This window comes from Manis javanica, chromosome 4 (assembly GCF_040802235.1).
Source record: "Manis javanica isolate MJ-LG chromosome 4, MJ_LKY, whole genome shotgun sequence".
NCBI lineage: Eukaryota > Metazoa > Chordata > Mammalia > Pholidota > Manidae > Manis > Manis javanica.
In genome coordinates, this window is record NC_133159.1 from 173,138,082 (window position 1) to 173,160,611 (window position 22,530).

Here is a 22,530-nt window from a genome sequence, read left to right on the forward strand (position 1 = left end):
GCCACAGGAGAACATAAGCGTGACAGCCAGCTCCTACACCAACTACTTAGACAGGGTGCGTCGACCTGGGTGTTATTATGAGAACAAAGCCATCCTCCATTTCCTGAGGTATCAATAAATTGGGTGACATAAAACTTACCTCACAATGTTGTAGGAACTAAAGGATGTAATTCTTAAAGCACACGGCAAGGACTCAAGTAGTAAATGATGGTTATTACTATAATAAATGCATTTATACTCCATTTACGTCCTCCTGAAAATAGTAATTATACAGAAAGCTAACACACAAAACAGAGTTTTTTTGTATGAGATTTCTTATTAGCAAACGACCCCTATGATTTTTTTAACTGAGTCATTACCTTATGATTCTCTGCATTTTCCATGGCAAAGTAAGGTGGCATTGCAGTGACAATGATTCCAAGCAAAGCTGCTTGAAAATACAGTTCAATTTTAAAAACTATGTCTGTAATCTCCTGAAAGACAATCACAGAAGAAATGGGACTGAGAATCACTTCATATTGTCTTTGTACTTTCTAAAAGACAATCAAAACCTCTGAAGAGACAATTAAAGTATCTATGGCTTTATGAAAGAACAGGTGGCACAGTGAACAGGCAGCAAGCTACACTACCAACTTTGCCACTGATTAGATGGTATACGATTCAGAGCAAACCACTGTACTTCTGCTTCCTTGACTGCAGCACGGGACAATATGGCATGTAAATTATACTTTATCATTTAATTCAAATTAATGTGCATGAAAAGCAGCGGTGGACATGGCCATCTCAGAATGATCTTTGATGCCTTCATTGGTTGCTGGACTATGAGCCAGCTGGGATCCCGCAGCCTCCTCTTCTCCATTAGCAAAAGCTGTACCTAAGCTCAGCTTCCTATGGAACCAAGAGCTTTTTCTCCCCACTGGTGGGACGAGAACTCCCACAGGCCCCAAAAGTCCCTAGCTGCCCCAGGCATCCAGGTACAGACAGCCAACTTTTCCAGACAACCTAGCAAACAGATGGTGCCACCAAATACAAACTACCCAGAACCAAGTGTACCCTATTACTCTTCACTTTAATAAGGCCATTTCCTGACCCTTGTTCTGTAAGAAGATATACCCATGGGACAGGAAGGTACTCTGCTAGAACAGAATGCACACCACGCCCAGCAGACATCCTGGCCCTGCACACGTCTCCACAGAATCATGGGAACTGTGGCAACAGTGCACCTTGTGGACCCCAGCCTTAAAAGACAATCCTTTAATTCATGCCATATGACATTGTAAAATTTGTCCCAAACTCTAGTATATTAAAGTGGAAGACCCAGAAAGAACCAACACATACATACGCTAAGTAGTACAAGAAATGGAGATAAATGAGACTGCACTTGAATTCAGTCACAGATATGATGAAAGAAAAAAGATGTGGCACATTAATAAGACTTTTTCTATGAATAGTGAGCTCTAAAAAGTCTCATTTCTTCCCCTCTAGTTTTAAAAAATGGTATGGTTTTCTGCCAGTGTTTGATAGAAAATGTAAGCTGTAAGATCTTTTGTAATAGTTATGAATATACACAAATGTAACATCATAAAAATATATATGGGAATTATAAACTTTGAATTGTGATTACTTCCTGGAGGAGAGAAGGAAACAAGGCTGGGGAGGAGTACACATTGGGTTTCAACTGTATCTTTAAGGTTTTATTAGATAAAAAGAAGTATGACAATATATTAACATTTGGATAGTAGATACGTAGTTGTTTATTTTCTGCAGACTTGAAATATTTCACAATAAAAAAACCCAGAAGGGACGACCTACCACTTTGATGACTTCAATTATTACCTAGGTACTGGTGACTCACAAATATTTATTTCCTGTCCAGAAATCCTTCCAGATTTACACATTCAAATGCCTACTACATGTCCATCAAGGAAATACAACAGGAACACCAACAACCAATAGGCCCAAACTGAAACCAATTATTTTCATTCCACCACAACAAAAATCTCTCTTCTGCCTATATTGTCAAAAGTGGTGAATGATACTATTAGGCACCACATTACCTGTAACTGTAAGAATTAAGTAAGGATCCTTTCTTCTCACCTCACAAATCCAACAGTGATGAAGGATGCCACTTATTTTTCAACATCTTTTTCCTTATATTACTAGTGTCACTACTGCTGCATTAACTCACACTCATCATATCCTCTCATCTAAATTATTCAGTGAAAGAATCTCTAACTTGATTTCTTTAACTTTCTTTCTTCTCCACAATTTCTCCCAGCCCACAGAAATCCTTCTCCATTCTGGTGTCAGTGACCTCTTCAAAATGCAAATCTAATGGTACTTTGCTCCCCTGTCTACGTATAACTAACAAAAAGAGTATTAAACTAATCTTCAATATTTTTTTTAAGGATGGCAAATGATTACAGCAAACTAAAAAAAGTTTGGGTGTAGATTACATAGCCATAGAAGCAGAAAATAGATTTGTGGTTGGCTCAGGAGAGGGGTTGGGAAGAACAGGGAGTAATTTTACTACTAGGTACAAGGGTTTCTAAGGAAGTGAATGATGAAATACAAAACTTATCATGGCGATAGTTTCAGAACTCTGTGAACATATTAAAAACTACTCAATTGTACACCTTAAATGAGTGAATTAGATGAAGTGCATCTCATGAAGCTGTTAAAAGAAAGTACAGCGATGGAAAAAAGAAATGCTATTACAGAAATGTATTTGTCAGTATTTCTCAATATATAAAAAAAAGCATTGAAAGAAAAATGTTGATTATTTTTCTAGAGACTAAAGTTAATTATCATATTTGTAATCCAACAAACAGTCCTATTTAAAGCAAAAATAATTGCCTGGGTGACTTCTCAAGGTTCTTTCAATACTCCAGTATCTAAATTTTTAGGTGAACAGTATTCATTTTTAAGTTATCTTAATTTTTCTTCTACGATTAACAGAAATACACTAATGCTTAACAAAAATATCAGTACCAAGAAAGAACCTTCTTGACCCTGAAGCAAACTAATATAGAATACTCCCAACCAAGATGTAAGCCATCCCCAGTCAAGTTTTAAGAAGAGGTGTCACAAGATAAACATCTACATGATTTTGTGTTATCGCTTGTTTTTTAATAGTTATGCATGTGGACACACACACTTTTTTTTTTAAGTTTGCTTACTTGAAAGAATGGGGTATTCCAGACCTGGATGCTTTCAGTCACATTTAAATGATAAAGATAGTAGTTACTGATGATATTCATCAATACAGGTAAAGAATAAACCATAGTACTGTTGAAAACAGCTGTAAAAACATAGTCCTACAATTTAAAAACAGAGGGATTTATTATAAGTAGATACATATTAAATTACATCTACTAAAGTAGATATATATTAAATATAAGTAAACTATTGCACTGCACCATTAAATATAAGTAGATAAATTATTGCACAGCAGCAAGCTTTTCTCATTCACTAACTGTCCTAAAAGCTGGCTCAACCAATCACAGAAATAATACTCATAAGATAAAGACAACCTGGAATCTACAGGTATTTTGATTATTTTAAACAAAAATTAACATAAAAATAAACACCTTATAGTTTTATATATTAGTCATCCAGCTACTTCCAAAACTAATTCTAATTTCCAACTAATGAGGTCAAACTAGCAAATGATTAATTTTAGAGGAAATCTTAGCCTTTCGTAACTTTCAAATAGGTATTCATTCACACACATTACTCCTACCTTTTCTGAATACATCACATTTAAAGCTGCACTGTGGGGAGCAGCGGACACAAAGTCACTGTCATTAAACATCGTCACCATTACGTTCTGGTTTGTGAAAAAGCTAATAAGATCACTGATATCTGAGTCTGGTATTAGAAAATAAACAAATAATAAAGAATCAGTTTAAATGGGAAACAGACACAGGCTTTTAATAACACTGGAAAGAACTTTTTAAACAAATATTTTATCTTCATTAGGTAAGACATAACTAAGAGCACTGGCGGGATTCAAATCCAAGTAATGCACATACGCGGGCCTTGGAACAGAACCTGGCACATAGCAATTGTCCAAATTTCAGCTGCTCCTGTTACTACCGTGACTCACACTGAAAGTTTATGTATAATACTCAGATGAAATCTGGATAAAGAGTGAGAGTAAGAACTTGATCTGGCAATTTTATCTAACAAGATACCCAGAAAGGCAGATATCGAGGTATAGAGTTCAGTGACATAACTCCTTAGAGGGTTTCTCTGTGCTTTGAGTAGCAAATTTCCTAAGTATCGATTGCCTTAACTGCCTTAAAATATTAAAACATAGAATCAGGTCTCCATCTACATTTTTAAGTTGCCTGGAGACAAGGGAAAGATTTTGAACCTTGTTTCAGGTTTAAATCTATACTACTAACATGTTTAATGAAGGCAAACAGGTCCTCCTCCATCATCGCAAAAGCCAGGATGCAAGGAAGGACAAATGTGACTGTGAGAAATCAAAAGCAAGCAAACAGTCTAACTAGGCGGTATGGCAGGCAGAGTAGATGAGACTCAGCACAGTGTGCGTGTCTGTCAGAGAGAAGGGTGCTAATGTAGTGCTGCATTCACTCTTCATCTGGTGTCTTAACTGATCTCTCCTCTCAGGCTAGACAGACTGACTCAGGACTCTTAAGGAAGAGAGCGATGTTTTAACTAAAGGAACTGTATGTTTACTTCAGATACAAAAAGCTTCGCAAGGAGAGTAAGACACTACCTAATACATACACACAAAGGCCAGTTATTTTCAAAGGAAATGTGGTTTTATTTAGGACCAACAACAAGGACTAGGAAAATATGAGATACATATGTAAGCAACTCTAGAAATACTAAAAAAAACAGAAGGAACAAAACTTTGAAAATACTAGACTTTCTGCAGATCAGTGAGGCTGAACTCAAAGCCCAGATATTTGAGATTCATGTACAATTTCCTGAATACACAAAAATGTCACAATATCAGAATATAAGGCTCCATGCAGTACTGTACTTCAGCAACATGAAATGTTTATTAAAACCAAGTACAAGAACTCTTTCAAAAGAAACAAACTGTAAAACAACATTTTCTGTCCAAGAGTAGGCAAGATAAGCAAAGGAGCTATTTCTGGTTTGCTGTATATCTGCCAGTTAGCAAACCTTGAATTACTCTTCAAGGATTTTGGGACTACAAACTAACTCTGCAGGTGGGAGATGTTGTAGGAACAATGATTATGTATGAGTGAAATCTTGAGTTAGGTTTTAATATTCTGAAAAGCAGAATCCTATGCCAGTTTTTTAAATCTGTTCTGAGCTTTGCTCAAGACCATGTTTATTTTTCATGTCTGACATTGATGTAATATCAATGGCAAATCCAAATATGTCCATTACAAATTTAATGTACTTGGTTATGAAAAGTCAGCACCTAAGGCAATTTTTCTTAATTCTAACTAATTTTTCAGCTAGTTCTTGAACTGCTTAAACACATCTATTTAGATATATAATGGCATAAATATTACATACTCTCTTTCTAAAGGTTTTTCAACTTTTGAAGTTTATTTTGCTCACTATAAGCTTTGATATGAAACACACTGCTCTGCAAATGTCACTATTAAAAGAGTAAATTTTAATTTTATAAGCAGTATAGATCAAATATTTTTAAAACTATCATTTACACTTAAACAAAAATTTCATTCCTGTAATATATCACTCAACATCAATAAGGAGTCTTTAAATTTAGATTCGTGACAGACCATGCCTTTACCTTATATATATTTCTAAAATCCAAATCTCTGACCTGTATCTACCCCTCACCCCCATGCCCCAACCAACACACACATTCACAGACCTTCACACACTCTCACCAGTAGAATTTTGAAGAAGTAGAGCTGTTTTGTATTTATGAGGGTTATCTCCAGGTTTCAGGAAATACAAGTCTGGAACAAGTTTGATGGGAACCACAGCATTTTTAAAAGAGTGATGCACCAAAAGCATAAAAATCTGAACTGCAAAAAAAATTAAAAGCAGAAGCAACCTGAAAGGGATAAAAGAAAACACAGCTCAAGATACATCAATATATAAATCTATTTTTTAGAAAATCTTCTTCCAAATGACAGTTAAAAGGTACGCATTTAAAAAAAGGGGGGGGGACAAAAAATTAGACTTGGGAGTAGAATTTCTACTCTACAGAATGATTTCATAACACTGTTGGGACAGAAAACCAATGTTCAGTGACAACTGAGTTATAAAAGTATTTTAGACCAGAGTCACCCTGAAATTTTTATAGGGTATGTAAACCTGTAGTGTAAGTCTTAAAGAACCTGACATTTTATCACATTTATATCTCTATTTCTATGAAAGAAGTACTGTATTTTCCATCCTACCTCTATTCCAACTACTTACTCTCTATGTATTTTAGGAAATGTATGCTACAAAAATACTTTAGATACAGAGCAGGAAATAAAAATACAGTGAAGCATTGACTGAGATCTTTGACATTTCATCCTCACCACATTAACTTCCATTGCTCCTCTAGAGGCAAAGCAGATCTAGCAGAGTCAGTTAGAAAGGCGATCATCTGCAGCTGGCCAAGTACACAATTCTATTACCCATCCAAATGCCATTATATCTAGAAGGCAGACAGCCTTTTCTCTTGTCCTGAAAAATATCTCTACATTGAACGTGACAGGTGTCACAATAAGTGGGTACAGAGAGCGTGGATTATATCGCACATTAGCACATGGCAATTTTCAGGAATCCTGTAATTTTTATAAAATCATTCTTAAATTGTTATATGCATACCTAAATCAGCATTTCCAAAAGTATACTGCATTGAACCCTAGTTCCATAATAAGTTAATAGGTGCTTTAGATTTGTTTTTAAGTAACAATGAACATTTATTTTCTCATGTACTGGTCTGTGGGCCAGCTAGAGTTTAGCTAATCTGCCCCAGGCTCTCTGTGCTGGGCAGGACTCCAGAGGGTTTCCTCATCATCCTAGGACCGGCAGCCACCAAGACTTTTTCTCTTGTGGCAAATGCTGGGGAGCACAAGTGGCTAAACCAAGCCATGCCTCAAACGCACGCCTCTGCTTGTGGCACAGTCACCCGCAGTAAAGGCCCCCTGCAGAGTTTCTTGGTAAAGGGTCTGGGTGCACGATCCTGTTACAAGAGAGGAAGAACCGAGGTACACATCACACTTGTGAAAATCACATCCTCCCTCTGGGCCTCAGTTTCCCACCAAATTGTGCATCAGAACTGTATGAGAGATTTTTTCAGAAGGCAGGTTCCCCACCCTGGACCCACTGAATCAGAATCCCAAGAGTGAACCCTGGGAATCTGCATTTTTAAATTAAGGCATTATTGGTACACAATCTTATGAAGGTTTCACATGAGCTAGGTGTTTTAAGATTTCAAAAAATCATGATTAAATAATAGTTGGAAAACAAAGTTGAAGCAAGCTCTTTTACGTAGAGCCACTCCTGTGTTTTCTACATGCAAATGAATGACTATTTCCTTAAGAGAGGAGATGTAAGATACAGTATTTCCTAAATGCACAGATGGTCAAATGCACTCTTGGCCATAAAACACTTTTTGTTATACACTGACTGTGTCAGTCCCCCCCACAAATTCATATGTTGAAGCCTTAACCCCCAATGTAGTACTATCTGGAGATGAGACCTTTGAGAGATAATCAGGATTAGATGAGGTCGTAAGGGTGGGGCCTTCATGATGGGATTAGTGCCCCTATAAGAAGAGAGTTTGCTCTCTCTTCTATATGTGCAGAAAAAAGAAGTCCTGTGAGCACACAGCAAGACAGTGGCCCATCTGCAAGCAATGAAGAGAGTCCTCATCTGACACAGACCATCCTGGTACTCTCATCTGATTTCCAGCCTCCAGAACTGTGAGAAAATAAGTGTTTGTTATTCAAACCACCCAGTGTGTTATTCTGTTATGACAGCTCGAGCTAAGACACTTCTTGTGTTCTTCATGGAGTATTACATGAGATTAGTGTTCAACTAAACAAACCGAAATATGCTGCTTTAAATAAATATTTTTCTTTTGGTACTGCTGAGAGGAATAAATCAGGTATGTTATTGACATTTCTTCAATACGGAATTAGGGCAAAAAAGCAAATGAATTCAGCAAATTTCAAACACATACAATAATCTTATTTTTGATGATTACATTTTTTTTCTACTTCCATTTTGGATCTAACAAGATAGGTATGTGACATATGAAGGTACTTAGTATTATTTCCAAATAATTCAATGTCTAGTACTCCCTGGAAACCCAGCAGAGGCAAAGCTAAGCTGAAAAGATGCCACTGTGACCCCAGTTATACCAGCTATAAAGCTTTCTTTATATTTCAGTTTCTTTATCTGATAAAACAGGGATAAAATTTCTTCTTCCTGCTGTTTAATGCTTGTATTAGTAACAGATGCAAAACAACTGTGGAACTACAAATGCAAAACAGAATTTAAATACAATGATAATAATTCAAAATTACACAAGAATATTGTTTGTTGCTCCCTCATTTTACAGATGAGACCAAAAATGCTAGTTTAGAAAAACAGTAAAGCTCTAATGATGGTATTTAGTAATGAAATCACTAATAGCCTATTTTTTCTCTGATATTATGAAATTAGTTTTGATCTTTCAAAACTACCTAAATTATTTACTTATGTCTACATTTTTAAAATTAAGTGGTAAATCCCATTTGTATCCTTAAAAAAAACTCATCAGGCAGAAAAGCAATTATACTCACACGGATCTCACTGATTTACTTTCACGTTTCAAGGTAAGGCAGTGGAACTTTGCTACTGTGTACACCTGCTGTCTCCACAGGCTCATGGTGCTCACTAAAGAGGCCTTGGTTTCAGAAAGAATAAGCAAACTCTGCTCCATTTCATCAAAAGATTTTGAATCCATTTCTTCCTCTGGTGCCTGCTGGGTAAATACACTATAATCTATTTGCCAAAACAAAACAAAAAGAAAGTCATATATATTTCCTGAAAAGATGAAAATCTTACTGAAGCAGGCAAACTTTTAAAGCAGCACACATCTCATGGTGATGTAGGACAAAGAAACTCTTAAATACTCTGGTAGTATTATTAAAACTGAAAACATACATATCTTATGACCCAGGCAATTCTCTTTTCAGGTATAAACCCAACAGAGATACGTACACAGACTCACCAAAACACATGAACAAGAATATTTGTAGCTAGTGACCTTATTTAGAAAAGCCATAACCTAGAAAGAACCCAAATGTCTGTCAATAGGTAAATAAGTTGTGAAATAATCCTGCAATAGTGTAAAACAATTAAAGTGAACAAACTATTGTATAACTACAATAGTTCGTAACTTACAAACATAGTATTAAGTATAAGAAGCCAGACACCAGAGACATAGTACATGATTGATTCCATTCTACCAGAAACAGACAAAACGAATCAATGGGACAGAAACCAGGACATGTTATTTTTGTAACAGTGATTCAATTCAAAAGAGAAGAAAAATCATTAACAGAGATGAAAACTGGCTTCAGCATGAGAGCCACAAAGGACCTCTTAGACTTAGACTAAATTTAAAAAATGAATACACACTAAAAATCTTAAATGAAGTGGAATAATGCATAAAATAGTATTTAAATAAGACCCGGCTATCCTGGCATCTTATCATCTTAACAATTTAGCTGGATGAACACGTTAGTAAGACGAACAAGTCCCAATCCCTCTGGTCTCAATACTAAACTAAAAACAGGTACTAAAATGTTGTTATCCCTATCACGGTATTTGGTGAGCACCAATTCACCTTCTACAGAATTTGATGTACACTAACCTTTGAAAAATGAAACAATTAAAATTGGCCACATTGAAAGCAAGCTGATACTGCAAGTAAATTTATTTTGCATGGTGGACTTAGAGGTACTACAGAAAAGAGCCAGTAACACCTAAACGGAGGACACCTTTCTTTCTCATCTTTATCCCTCCTTCCCAAACATTCCTAGAAACTACTTCATATACCTCACAATATTTAGCACCACATGTGCAAGCATCTTCTCCCTCCCTTCCATCATTTGGGCATCACAAACATATCCACTGATAAAGCATTTTGTATCCTGTCCTCTAACTTCTTCCTTTACTTCCTCTATTCCCACACTTTTATCTCTCTCTACTCAATTTCACCCAACTGGATGCATGCCCAAATTTAAGATCCTGTTACATCTCCAACTGTGTAAGATCCAAACTTCCTATGTGAAATTTCCCTAACAGTATCTGGTTTCACGTCCCTATCATTAACTTTTCTCTTTTCTCCATGTTTGAAACATCCCCATTTCGTTCACTCTGTTGACCCACCACCATGACCATCTCGCTAACCTTCAGTCATGGGAAAACTTTCTTCGACTTCTAGCCTCACCTTAACTACACAGATCCAGCTTTGGTCTCTACCACACCACAGAAACGGCTCATCAAGGTCACCACTGGATTCCAGATTCTACACCGGCAAACCTCTCACTGTTTTCTGTTTCCGAAACCTTCTTCTCTGTTCTCACCTTATTCTTCAGGGCAACAAGCAAATAACTGACCACTTCCTCTTTCCTAAAATACCATTTTGTCTGAGCTTTTACATCTCCTTTTGTGAGGAGAGAAACAGTAATAATGGCTCCTTCATTGCTCAGTCTTGAGGCTTGCCCCTCTGCTCTTGTCCATCTCTCTCCCTAAGTGATTGCATCCATTCCTGGGACACCATCTCTCTCTGAGTAACTCCAGCATTTCTATTTTCATTCTAACATCTTCACTTCGCTCCAAATTGTTAATCCAGCTGCCCACTATACATCTCCACTTGGAGGTCTAATAAGTTATCTCAAACAATATAGCCAAAATTCATGCCTGGATTCCTTCTGTCCACAAACCTGTTCCTGCCCCATTCTCAGGAAATGGCAATTCCATTCCCAGTTCTCAAGCCAAAAGCTTATGGATTATTCTTGACTCCTCCCTTCCCCCAGTCCCTAAAGCTATTCTACTAAAAAGCCATCACCAGAATCACTAACATAACCCAAATTTACTCATGTTTTCCTACTTCCACAACCATCCTCCTTCAAGCTAACAGTGTCACAGTTTCCTAACTGGTCTTCCTGCTTCCACACTTTCTTTACAATCCACTCATCATTCAATAACCAGATTGCATTAAAAAAAATGCAAATCAGATCATGTTACCCTTTGCTTTAAAAAACACTGATGCTTTACATTGCACTAAGAAAACCAACCAAACCCTTTGGCAGATTTCAAAGATTCAACCTGATCTGACCCCTTGTCTACTACTCTGACCTCACGATGAACTGCCCTCCCACGGCTCACTAAGCTCCGTCCACGATGGCCTTTTCCTGTTATCAAAGATATCCAACTCATTCCTCAATTAACAGCTTTGTAATAGCAATTCCATTTATCTGGAAGGCTCTGCAATAAAATCTTCATGTACTTATACTGTTCTTGCTCTGCAGGTCTCAGTTTAAATATCATCTGAACAAAGTCATCCCTAAAGATATAACTAAGTTATCTGTCTCTCAAGACCACCCTATTATGTCCTTCACAAATCCTATCACCATCAGCAAGTATCTCGATTATTTATTCACTTGTTTATTTCTGCCTTTTCTTCTCCAATATAAATTTCATACGTTATATTATTACTTTGCTTGTTAACCATCTGTCTGGTTCACTGCCTAAAATGTTTTACTTTTTTTTACCTGCTTGATCAATTTCTGCTTCAACTTCCAGCTTTAAGAATACATCTTCCAAAGTCGTCATGGAAACGCCATAGGAAATAACACCCAAATTTGAATGGGTATCTAGAGCAGAAAATAAGCCTCAAAGAAAAAAAACGAAAGAAGGTGTGTCATTAAATATATTATCATGAATTATTCTAAAACAGCCTTCAAAACTAGGATCTAACTACATATACTCTGCTGGCACAGTGGTCTCAGAGCTCCTGTAACATTCCTATAAATTGCTAAGGACCCTAAGGAGTATTTCTTTATGGAGACCTATTAGATACTTATTATATTTTACGTGGAAACTAAAAAATATTTTACAAACAGAATGACAGGAGTTGGCATGTACTGCCAACCAGTTAATTAATTATTCCTTTTTCTTCTTCTAAAGAAACCAAGTAAACTAACACAGAAAATTTCTATTTAATTATAAGATAAATGCTATGGGAATTCTGCAAAATATATTGATATCAGCAACATCCTTTTGGTTATTAAGAGATCCCACTTACTTGACTGACTTCGAGTTCATCTTAAAGTAGAAAAATAATGGCTCAATTAAAATAATTAAAGGGTTTACCATATAATCATGTAATTCATTATAGAATCACTGGAAAACAATGTGAGGCATATACAAACTGTGTGTATGTGTGTGTATATATAAACACATATATGTATACAGGAGGCCTACATGCAAATACAACTTTTCTTTCTTAACAACAAAGCAAACACATTTATTTACTTAAGTTAATATATTAAATTTCTGCACGCATTTGTAAAAAAAAAAGAAGAAAAGAAACATTAACTTGTAGTATTTCTGGTTTTCAAAACAAAATAAAGCAGAAAAGCAGAAATGGAATATTAACTCTGGCCACGTAGGAGCATATAAATATTATGCAGAAAAGTAAACAACAAAGTAAATCAAGAAAACCGATTCCCAGCACAAGATCTTGGTTCAAGAACCAAGAAACTCAAAGTAGGTTATACCTGAAAATTTGTCCATGTCCTTAAAAGGCAAGCTATAGACAAGCTGTTGGTCACTCTGTTGTAACAAAGTAGCTCCAGGTATATGTTGTTCAACCAGAGAAAAAAGAGACTCTGTGGCACAGTATCTGTCTACGTACATACTAGAAGAAACCAAAAATCATCATTTTTTTATGATTACTCAATAAACAACCAAAAGCAAATTCTGAATGTTTAAGTGAGTGCCATAAAAAAATGGCCAGAGCACACTAAGACAAACCCAAAATATATAACAGTAGGCCAAGAATAAAGAATGAAATCAATAAAGAATGAAAGATACCTCAGGCGATAGCCAATCCCCCATTTACTTTTGAGAAAAATCGAAGAACCAACACACTTCAACGTTCCTTGTGATATGACAGCTTTCCTATCTGCAAACAGAGATTTGCATTTCAATTTTTTAGTAACAACATTTAACAACTGGCACTTGCATTTTATGGATTACTGAATGAGACATCAATATCATCATCAAATATCATTAAATTATCACAATAACCTTACAAGGAAAGTACTAAATTATCATTACCTATTTTTTCAATGAGAATGCTGAGGAAGGGAAAAAAATTGTATTTTGGCCATGTTTCATGTAGCTATTAAGTGTCACAGCCAGGAACTGTACCCAGTTTGACTCTAGAGTCTACTTTCCTTATTCTAAATAACTCAGACCATTCCTAAAAAAGCTTACTAATTCAAGTATTTTCACTATTTCCTTTATAACTAAGTGTAAAAGCAACAACAAAAAAGCAGAAACAAAATGTCTTTTTTTAACTTTTTTTTTAAACAAAGATACTAATGAAAAGCAAATGACACATTTCATTTATTAGATTATATCATAAAGAAATTACTCCAGAATTTCAAATTCTTGGATCTTGTCACAGTTATTAAGATCACATGTTGGCTTAAACCTGGATTCTGTATATTTGTATGTGTTTAAAATTGTGCAGAAAACAATGTAGCAGGCCAGAGACTATTCTTAGAAAGGCCTGCTTACGAGGCAGGTCCTTGACTGGTGTCTGCGAGCTTAGATTTGAGGAGGATCCTCACCATTCCCAGAACAGACAAGGGTGGCCCACTGTACCTAAACTAGACAAACAACGTGGACTGGGCTGAACACCTGCTTTCCTTCTGGAATTCTGGTATATGCTAGGCAATGGGTGCCTATATAACCAGTACCCAGTGAAGACCTTGGGCACTAAGTCTCCAATGAGCTTTCCCACTAGACGTTTGACACACTTTAACAGCTCATAGCTGCTGTCATCCCGTGTGACACCATTGGGAGAGGATTCCTGGAAGCTTGTGTCTAGTTTCCTCCATGTCCCAGGTGCCTTTTTCCTTTGCTGATTTTGCTTGGTACCCTTTCAGTTTCCTTATAATAACTCAGCCTCGTGAACATGACTATATGCTGAGTGCTATGGGTTCTCTGAGCAAATTATTGGACCTGGGGTGGTCTGCAGGACTCCCCAATAGGATTAGCATTTCTATGTCCACCTCTCATTTGGCTCCATAACCTTTTCCTTCAAAAATAGAGGTAAAAATCTCACCAGCAAGAATGTCAGCTTCATCCATGAAATGAGTACTAAACACTGTCACCCGATTAGATTTTCTGTATTTTAAAAGATTCCAAACAATATGACGAGAACAAGGGTCCATTCCAGCTGTGGGTTCATCAAGCAATAGTATCTGTATGAAAGGAAGGGCAGGGAATCCTCAGGAAAACTAAAATATACATAAAATTTATGTGGACATGAACCATTTCAAATTATTTCCAATTAGAAACACTTTAGGTCTGATTTTTTCACTCATATGAATTACTATAAAGTTTTGAAATTATCACTTTGGTATATGAATGCCAAACTTACTTTAAAAAAGAATATTTCAATTTTAAAAGATTAATGTCTGTAATATCTAAGACATATTAATAATCAGGTAAGTAAACTAAAAATATTAAGTATATTGCTTTCACCTGAACTGAATTTTTGCAGATATAATAATTGCTTATTAGAGAAGTATGCCCTATTATTATCAGTTGAAGAGAAGCAATTTTAAGACTATTTTTAATTTGAAAAACGCAGTAGTGGAGGCTGAGAGGAAAACAGATTAGCATAAGCTAGAAGCCAGGGCCATCCCTAAGCTGCAGCAGCCAGAGGAGATTGGCAGGATGGAGACCTGTGGGGCTCCGAGCTCCAGGCGCGGCCCTGGCAGCTTTCTGGCACTGTGCAGACCATTATGAACTGGTTGGGTTTCCACAGAACAGAGAACAGCACAAACTGACACTTAACAAAATGTAGTCAGCACGACAGTGAAAAACAGTTTCTTTGATTTTATGTGTTTAAATTTCTATTATGAACTATTACAAATATGTAGAAAACTATAGAAAATAAGAGAATAATACTGGTATAGCCACCTTTAATATTTAACAAATGTTTTATTTTGGCTGTATTTTCTTCACATCTTTTTTTAAAGGTATACAACATTTCAGCTACATCTGACCCTTGAATAGCACAGGGCTTATTAGGGGTGCCGAACCCTGCTCAGTGGAAAATCCATGTATAACTTTTAACTCCCCACAAGTTTAACTATCAGTATCTTACTGTGACCAGAGCCTTAATGACAACAAAGTCGATTAACACATATGTTGTATGTTATATGTATTCTATACCATATTCTTTCAATAAAGTAGGCTAAATAAAAAGTTTTTCAAATTGTCACAAATCTCCAAAAAATTTCCAATATATTTGTTGAAAAAAATTCATGTATAAATGGACCTGTTCAGTTGAAATCCATGTTGTTTAAGGGTCAACTGTATAACTAAAGTCTGACCATCCTTTCTCTTCTCCTTCCTAGAAGTAACTATTATTATAAAGATGCTATATATCATTCTGACTTCAGTTTTAAAACCTTACTACTATAATTACATCCATAATAATGTATAGTATCTTATATGTTTAAACTTTATAGAATGCACTTACGTGTGTGTGTGTATATATATATTTCTACAACCCACTTTTTTATTTAACATAATTTAAAATAATCTCATCAGTGAAATTATTATTTATTTACCTTTGGATTCCCAAGAACAGCAATTCCTAAAGACAGTTTTCTTTTTTGACCCCCACTTAACTTTTTAGCTTGATTATCTTTGATAGCCTGCATGTCCAAATCCAGTAAAACCTTCTGCACCTGTAAAGGTAAGGATAATGTTATTTTTTGGATCATACCAATTACATAATTATCAATATTAATTTTTATTCTGATTTAAATATCAAGTTTTTCAGTACCGAATTTTGACATACATTCATATATACTTTTGAAATAACAGATACAGATTCCTGCTGGGAAGGTCTTGTTCTACTTTCGGCTCTTGGGTAGCAGGGAAGGGGTCAGCACGGAGTCTCTACGTGGCAGGGCTGGGGGCAGAGGTGAAAGCAAAGGGAGAAAGAAACACCAACACGGAGAGGCTGGAACCCTCCAGATACACAAGGACTGTTTGTATATGCCAAAACATTTACTCCAAATTCCATCTAATTCTTTGTAATGACTTCCTGTGAACTAGCTCAGAACATGTTTTATGTTTAGATTTTCAAGTACATTTTTATTAAACAAGTTATTATGAAAGGTTATTAATTTACAGGGAATAAAAGAAAAAAACTTCTTTATGAATAACATACTTCTTGTATTATATTATTGGCTGGTATTCCTTTGATTGAAGCCAAAATGGATAAGTTTTCTTCTACTGTCAAAACATCAAAGTGTATATCTAACTGTGGACAAATGCCAATCATTTTTCTTGCTTCAAACATTTCATCTATTTCTGAGACTCTGTGTCCATATACAGATGCAAATCCTAAAAGCAAAATATATGTATTTAAATGTATACTAAATATATTAAGTATTAAGAAGTATATATACATTAATAGATGCCAGTAACTTAGTTATGTGTACGTAACATATATAAATTTGGAAGATAATACTCTCATTTCCATACTATTGGTGATTTGCTTCCATTTATAGTCGAATCTTTTTCCTTCATTACCAGGTCATCATCACACAGAGGAAAGAGCAAGGAACCAGAAGCTTAGCACTAAGTATCAGTATCTATTGGTGCATTATTTATATTCTAGTAACAATTTTCCTTCAACTCCAAGCATTATGTAACAGAAGAGAGAACAAAGAGCTAAAAATTTTCCCCTTATCAGCTGTGCGGTCTTGAGAAAATTACTTACTCTGAATTCCAGCTTTTCTCTTCTATAAACTGAATACTTAATATATCCCACTTAAGAACAATTAAATCAATGTGATAATGTATAGAGAATTATAAAAAATAATAATTCTTGTATATTATTTCTACTATCAAAAATGACACAATTAAGTATAAGCAACAAAATCAAACTAATTTTAAAAGTTAAACTACATTTAAAAAAATGCAGATTCAATACATGTAAATTCAGCCCTTTCTTCAAGTTAAATATTTATTGACTGCCATTCTGTTTGGTTATTGTAGACATATGGAGCTGTCATATTGAATTCTCACCCACAGTACAACCACATAACAATTATACCCTGGAGGTACTGCTCTTAAAATTCTATTTTAGGAGATGGTATTGACATTTCTCATTCTTTCTTTTTTAAAGAAAACAATCCTTTCCTTTTGAAAGATGTTGCATATTCAGAAATCTATCTTCTCAACCTGAAATGTCTACAGATGTTATTTAATTCTTAATTAATTATTCATGTATCCTTCCTTAAAAATGAAAAATAAACACAAAATTTCTGATAAAATAGGTAGGAAATTATATCTTTTTACTTTACTAAACATGACTGAATCATTTTTTAATTTTTTACTGAAAAACAAACAAATGTGTCTAATCAAAAAGACAAAACAGTCTTAAAGACACGGAGGTTGGTGCCAAGTAACACAAAAATCAATCAGTACACATTTCAAGGAGAAATAATTATATTGTGAAACTTTGGTTAACAATACTAATAAAATGAAATGAGAAACTTTTTATACTTTAAGTCAGAAAACTCACCATCAGAAGGCGGGCACAGTCCACAAAGAATATTCATCAATGTACTCTTCCCTGTTCCACTGTGACCAAGTAATGCAGTAATCTGACCCTCATATATGTCAAAAGACAAATCTAATTCAGGAAAGAAAGAGAAGACTGGTATGTCTGTTGAGCTATGCAAGAGAACTCATAACACTTGAGCAATCTTGAAATAAATCATCAAATTTAAAGACAGATTTAAAGTTACCAGCATATTCAATAGCATATTTTATATTACAGCATAAATATAATTCTTTTTATAGTAAAAGGCATGAACAATAAGAAAAGTAATGAAAATAAACTTTTATTTTCTGTCAGACTAACAGATTTAGAGGGTACAAAAAACACTGGAAATGTTTCTGTATACCTACTTTTAGGAATTTCCAAGGAAATTAAAACAGAGACAAACAGAAATTTGTTCCCACTGTATTTACATATTAAATATATTGGCAAAAACACTTGAAATTAACCAATAGCATGGTAATGGCTATGTAATTTAAATAAAAGAAATAAAATTTAAATAAAAGAAAAATGGAATGAAGAAATATCACTGGATGGATGTGTCAATGGTTGAAGGAAGACAGGAGACAGGGATCTGAAAAGCCAGCTTCAAATCATTGTAGCCCCTGATTTAATGAAGGCAATCTGAGATTATTAATATCCCTAGAGCTGCAAGCCAGAAGCAAAAATAAACCTCTCAAGAGGAAGATCACATTAACCAGAGTATCAAAGAATCTCCACAATTTTCATATGCAAAATACAGCACTCAGTCCAAAATAATCAGGCAGCAGGTAACAAGGTAACACTACAACCCAATACAAAAGATAGGAAATTAGGAAGATGTCTGTAGACACTGGCACTGTATTTCAAGATTTTAGTGTAGCTATACTATCAAGTGCACAAAAGAATGCTGACAAAGAACTGAAAACTACATGAAAGAATCCAGTGGAAAGACAAAAACTAGAAAAGATCAGTGAAAAAGATTTCAATAGTCTATCAGCAGATTAAGCCCAAATGAAGAGATTAGTGAATGACAAGTCAGAAGAGAACATCTAGACTAATGCAGAGAGAAGCAAAGGAATAAAATATTGAGAAAAGAGAATAAAAGACAAAATAGGATAAAAAAAAGCGGTAACATGCAATAATACACCTAGAGGGAGAGAAAAGAGAAAATAGTACAGAAATGATATGGGAAAAGAAATGGCTGAAAACAAAACAGAAAGAAGACATCAAGTCACAGATTCAAAAAGCAGTATATAACGAAAGCAGAGTAGATGTAAAAATAAACAAAAAACACCAAGGCACATCATAGTAAAACTGCTGAAAACTAAAAACAAACATGAAGATCTTCAAGAACAGCCAGGAAAAAGGGATATACCAACAATAGAGAAATAAAGGAACTAACAGCTCTCTTTACAACCAAGACAATGGAAACAAAAAGGTAACAAACGGAATTCTATAATATTAAATTGCTGAAAAAAGTAAGTACCAAACTAAAATTATGTATTCAGAGAAATGTCCTTCAATACTGAAGGTGAAAAAAAGATATTTACCAACAAAAACTGAGAGAATGTATCATCAGTAGATCCAAACTAAAGGAAATACTTTCAAAACCTTTAAAGATCTTTTCCACACAAAAGGAAAATTATCCTAGACAGCAGATCAGAAATGGAGGAGGGAGCAAAGATAAATAATGTGGTAAATACACAGGTAAACCTAAACAAAATGTCTTGTAAAAACAAGACTACTCACTACCTATGGTTTAAAATATATGTAGGACTAAAATACATTAAAACAATGGTATAAACTGGAATAGGGATAGATGCAAGGTCCTGGACTTCTTTGCCTGGAGAATAGTAAAGAACTAACTTATAAATCAAGGATACATGTCATAATACCTAGAAAAATTAATTTATTTGAAGAGGCATTTATAACTAAAAAGCCAACGGGGAGAATGAGAAATGACAATAAAAATACTCAATGCCTCCAGTGCAACTAGTCTTTGGAAGATGAGACCATGTGGACCAAAGGTAAATAACCCAGCCTCAGCCCACTAGCCACACTAGCCTGTCAGCCAACAGCGTTGAGGCCATACCAGTCCTCCAGCCAATCCCAACTAACCTGCAAGCTGACTCTCCAGCCAAACCAGACTCTTAGCCATGGTAAAATAATGGTCGCCTTAAGCCACTAAATGGCTAAAGCATAATAGTCCACAGGAATAGATAACTGATTCCATATCAAGAAGCTAGAAAAAACAGAACAAAGCCTAAGAAACAGCAATACTGAAATAGTAAAGAGAAGTAACATAACTCAATAAACTGCAAAGCAAATGTATGATCAAGAAAATCAACAAAGGCAGAAGTTGATTCCTTGAGAAGATTAATAAAATTACCAAATCCAAGGCAAAGCTGATATTACTAAATAGATTAAGAAAAGGGGAAACACCTTACAGATTCCCCAGACATTAGAAAGAAGAGATTATTACTAACAACCTGTAACAATCAATTTGACAATGAAAATGGAAAATTTCCTCGAAAACAAACAACTCACCAAAACAGGTGCACTGCTGAAACTTGACAAGCTGATTCTAAACTCTACAGGGGAAATATAGAGTTCAAAATACAATACTTAAAGTTACTAAGATTCACTAGTTCAAAACAGTCTAGAAGGATAAACAGACCAGAACAGAACAGAGTCCAGAAGCTAAACCTCACATTTATAATCACTTGATTTAGTCTTTTAGACAGCATTACTGAAGCATGGTTGACAAACAATAAACTACATATGCAAAGTGAACAATCTGGTAAGCTCAACATGAGTATACAACTGTAAAACCTTTACCATTATCAAAACAATAAACATTTATCCATCTTCTACAAAAAGTTCCTGTGTTGCTTTAAAATTTCTTTCCCTAGCCTCTTGCTATCCTCTCTACCCATCTCCAAGCAAACACTGATCTGTTTTTACTATACTTTGCCTTTTCTATGATTTTATATAAATGGAATCATTTCCATGCTTAGAAGAAAATTAATATACTTAAAATGCATCACTATATAATGATCTATGCATCTGTCTTAAGAATTCAGGGGGGGAAAATAAATTTAAGTGTAAAGGAAGTATAAACAAGAAAACAATAAAGAGCAAAAACTTAGGAAACAGAAAACAGATTAAATAAAGCCAAAAAATTGTTTTAACTGATAAACTCCTGCTAAAAAAAGAAAACAAAGAAGTACAAAATAATAAATCTCAAGAGTAAAAATGGGAAAATCACTACAGAGCCTACAGACCTTAAAAATAGGAAAATGTTATACATTTTTGGCAGTAAGAAAACAATAAAACAAACATTATCTAGAAGTCTACATGTTAAGCCAAGTTTTCAACCAGGGGTGGATGGATATTATCTTTCCCACCACCTGGGGACATTTGACAAGGCCTGAACACAGTTTAGTTGCCACAACTGGGGACAGGGGAGCCTAGTAGGGACTAGGGATGCTACTTGTGATGGTTAATTTAATGTGTCACTTTGGCTAAAGCTTTGATGCCCAGTTGTCTGTGAAGTATTTTGTAGATGTGATTAACATGCACAACCAGCTGACTTTTAGTAAAGGAGATTACCCTCAATAATAATGGTGAGCCACATCCAATCAGCTGAAGGCCTAAAAATCAAAAACTGAGAGTTCCCTAAGGAAGAATAATTCTTTACCAAGACCGTAGCACAGATTTCGTCTGAATTTACAGCTTACCAGCCTGCCCTGTGAATTTTGGACTTCAACTCTTGCCTGAGTGTCCAGGTTGCCAGTCTGCCCTACAGACTGCAGACTTGCCCAGTCCTATAATCATGTGATCCAATTCCTTAAAAATAACCTCCCCTTTCTTTCTTGCCCCCTCCCCTCCAGCTCACCTGCTCTAGTTATGTGTGTGTGTATATAAAATCTATCGGTTTTAAAGAACCCTGACCAACACACTTCTAAATACAATTCTCAGAACAGGTCCTCACAATGAAGAACCATTGGGCCCAACATGTCAGTGGTGCTGAGGCTGAGAAATACTATGTTTAAAGAAAAAACAAAGTAATTAACATGTACACACATACATACTAATAATAAAATGAAAAAGGATGGATTTGTTCAAATATTTGGAATATTTTTCATCTTAATATTTTTTCCTTTACTAATTTTGGTGTTGCTGTTTTTATTATGAACATTAAAGTTTTATTATGACTACTGATCACAGAAATAGGTGAAAGCATACCTAAAGGAAAGAGAGAAAATTGTGGTAAAGAATTTAAGTTTCCCATAAACTGTGCAAATTGTTTTTTCATTTAGTACTATGGACTAAATACTAGTAAAGCTACTTACTTCTCAAAGCCTCCACATTTTCACCTTTCCTTCTATATGTCTTCTGAATACCACTGATTCTGAAAAACACCATTTTCTACTTTAGATACTGAAAGCAACTTGTGTTTCCAGGTATATATTTTTATCAAAGCTGCCACACTAAATAGGAATAATAATATACTACCTTCTTACTGAAACAAACCTAAGAGCTGACAATAATTATAAAATTATTTTAAAGAAATTACGTAAGTATACAGTATTCCTCTCCATTTAAAGTGTTATTCATTTTTCATGACAAACCAACTTCTAAAAATAAAAAGTGAAGCATTTGACTCAAGCAATTTATAGATT

General features: G+C 35.0%; 1 protein-coding gene across 4 annotated transcripts in view; it reads right to left on the minus strand.

The window, feature by feature from the left end:
* ABCA5 (ATP binding cassette subfamily A member 5) overlaps positions 1 to 22,530 on the minus strand; it is a 65,529-nt gene that overhangs the window by 19,198 nt on the left and 23,801 nt on the right. For all 4 annotated transcript variants that reach the window (XM_036997074.2, XM_036997073.2, XM_036997075.2 and 1 more), the window contains 13 exons: positions 22,201 to 22,259; positions 17,825 to 17,935; positions 16,463 to 16,638; positions 15,855 to 15,974; positions 14,336 to 14,474; positions 13,075 to 13,165; positions 12,759 to 12,898; positions 11,751 to 11,870; positions 8,769 to 8,970; positions 5,868 to 6,037; positions 3,743 to 3,870; positions 3,180 to 3,317; positions 360 to 473 (listed from right to left, as the gene is read on the minus strand). In XM_036997074.2, coding sequence (XP_036852969.2) covers positions 360 to 473; positions 3,180 to 3,317; positions 3,743 to 3,870; positions 5,868 to 6,037; positions 8,769 to 8,970; positions 11,751 to 11,870; positions 12,759 to 12,898; positions 13,075 to 13,165; positions 14,336 to 14,474; positions 15,855 to 15,974; positions 16,463 to 16,638; positions 17,825 to 17,935; positions 22,201 to 22,259 — 1,708 coding nt within the window. The remainder of the gene's footprint in view (positions 1 to 359; positions 474 to 3,179; positions 3,318 to 3,742; positions 3,871 to 5,867; positions 6,038 to 8,768; positions 8,971 to 11,750; positions 11,871 to 12,758; positions 12,899 to 13,074; positions 13,166 to 14,335; positions 14,475 to 15,854; positions 15,975 to 16,462; positions 16,639 to 17,824; positions 17,936 to 22,200; positions 22,260 to 22,530) is intronic.